Raw genomic sequence first — 1,099 nt, 5'->3', positions numbered from 1 at the left:
CTACAGGTGTCTCTGCAGCCTCTCTGTTGGTTATATTTCTATCTACAGGTGTCTCTGCAGCCTCTCTGTTGGTTATATTTCTATCTACAGGTGTCTCTGCAGCCTCTCTGTTATATATTTCTATCTACAGGTGTCTCTGCAGCCTCTCTGTTGTTATATTTCTACCTACAGGTGTCTCTGCAGCCTCTCTGTTGTTATATTTCTACCTACAGGTGTCTCTGCAGCCTGTCTGGTGGTTATATTTCTACCTACAGGTGTGTCTCACCTGTCTCTGCAGCCTGTCGGCCTCCTCCTGCTCGGCCTTCGCTCTCTGCTGCGCCTCCTTCTCCTCCTGAGCTCGCTGGGCGTCGTCTCGGAGTCGCTGCTGCTCGGCCATGAAGCGAGCCTCCTCCTCGCGGCGCTTCCTCTCCTCGGCCTCCCGAGCCATCGCCTCCTCCCTCAGAGCCCTGCAGGAGGTTTCAGCGTTAACACCGTCTCACAGCAGCAGCTCGTCTCAATATCAGATCAACAACAACAAATCAGATTGACTCCAGATTAACTTCCACAGAGCGGCTGCTTCGTCGCTCCGCTGACGGATGTTTGATGTAATAAATCCAGTTTTTAAACCAAACCTTCATCACAAAACAGCAGATTTTAATAAAACCTCATTCAGGTTTAATCACGACATCAGCACAGTCAGAAAAGCAATAAAACATGTTTCTGTGGATCAAGTTCCAAGCTGTGGTTTCCTCCTTTTTATTTCCTGAGTACATATAAATATTTTCTACAGTGTTTCCATGGAAACAGACTAATTATAGAAGTTTATCTCTTGTTGCTGAAGCCGTGTCCAGATGCATCACTTGCAGATCATTTATTCCACCAACTTCTGGAGCATCAGTAGGTCGAATGAAAACATTAAATATGTCTCCAGGGAAAATCTAATAAGTGTTCACAATAAATAATGTATTCACTTCATCGCTTATTTATTCATTTGAGTTGAAATGGAGCAGCTTTTTTCTCCACACAATCACTCACAAACAGTAAATAATGTGACACTAAATACTGCAGCAAGACAAGAGTTACTAAAAATAAGTTCAGTTCAACAGGTTTGTTACAGACT

The 1,099-nt window shown here is 44.2% G+C and overlaps 1 protein-coding gene across 1 annotated transcript in view; it reads right to left on the bottom strand.

The window, feature by feature from the left end:
• Nucleotides 1–1,099, bottom strand: part of map7d1b (MAP7 domain containing 1b) — a 55,109-nt gene that overhangs the window by 7,008 nt on the left and 47,002 nt on the right. The window contains exon 12 of the mRNA XM_008301525.1: nucleotides 266–474. Within this exon, the coding sequence (XP_008299747.1) occupies nucleotides 266–474 (209 nt within the window). The remainder of the gene's footprint in view (nucleotides 1–265; nucleotides 475–1,099) is intronic.

The sequence above is a fragment of the Stegastes partitus genome, unplaced genomic scaffold (assembly GCF_000690725.1).
Source record: "Stegastes partitus isolate 25-593 unplaced genomic scaffold, Stegastes_partitus-1.0.2 Scaffold1681, whole genome shotgun sequence".
NCBI lineage: Eukaryota > Metazoa > Chordata > Actinopteri > Pomacentridae > Stegastes > Stegastes partitus.
Note: the sequence above shows the minus strand (reverse complement) of the source record. Positions and strands in the feature narration are given on the sequence as shown.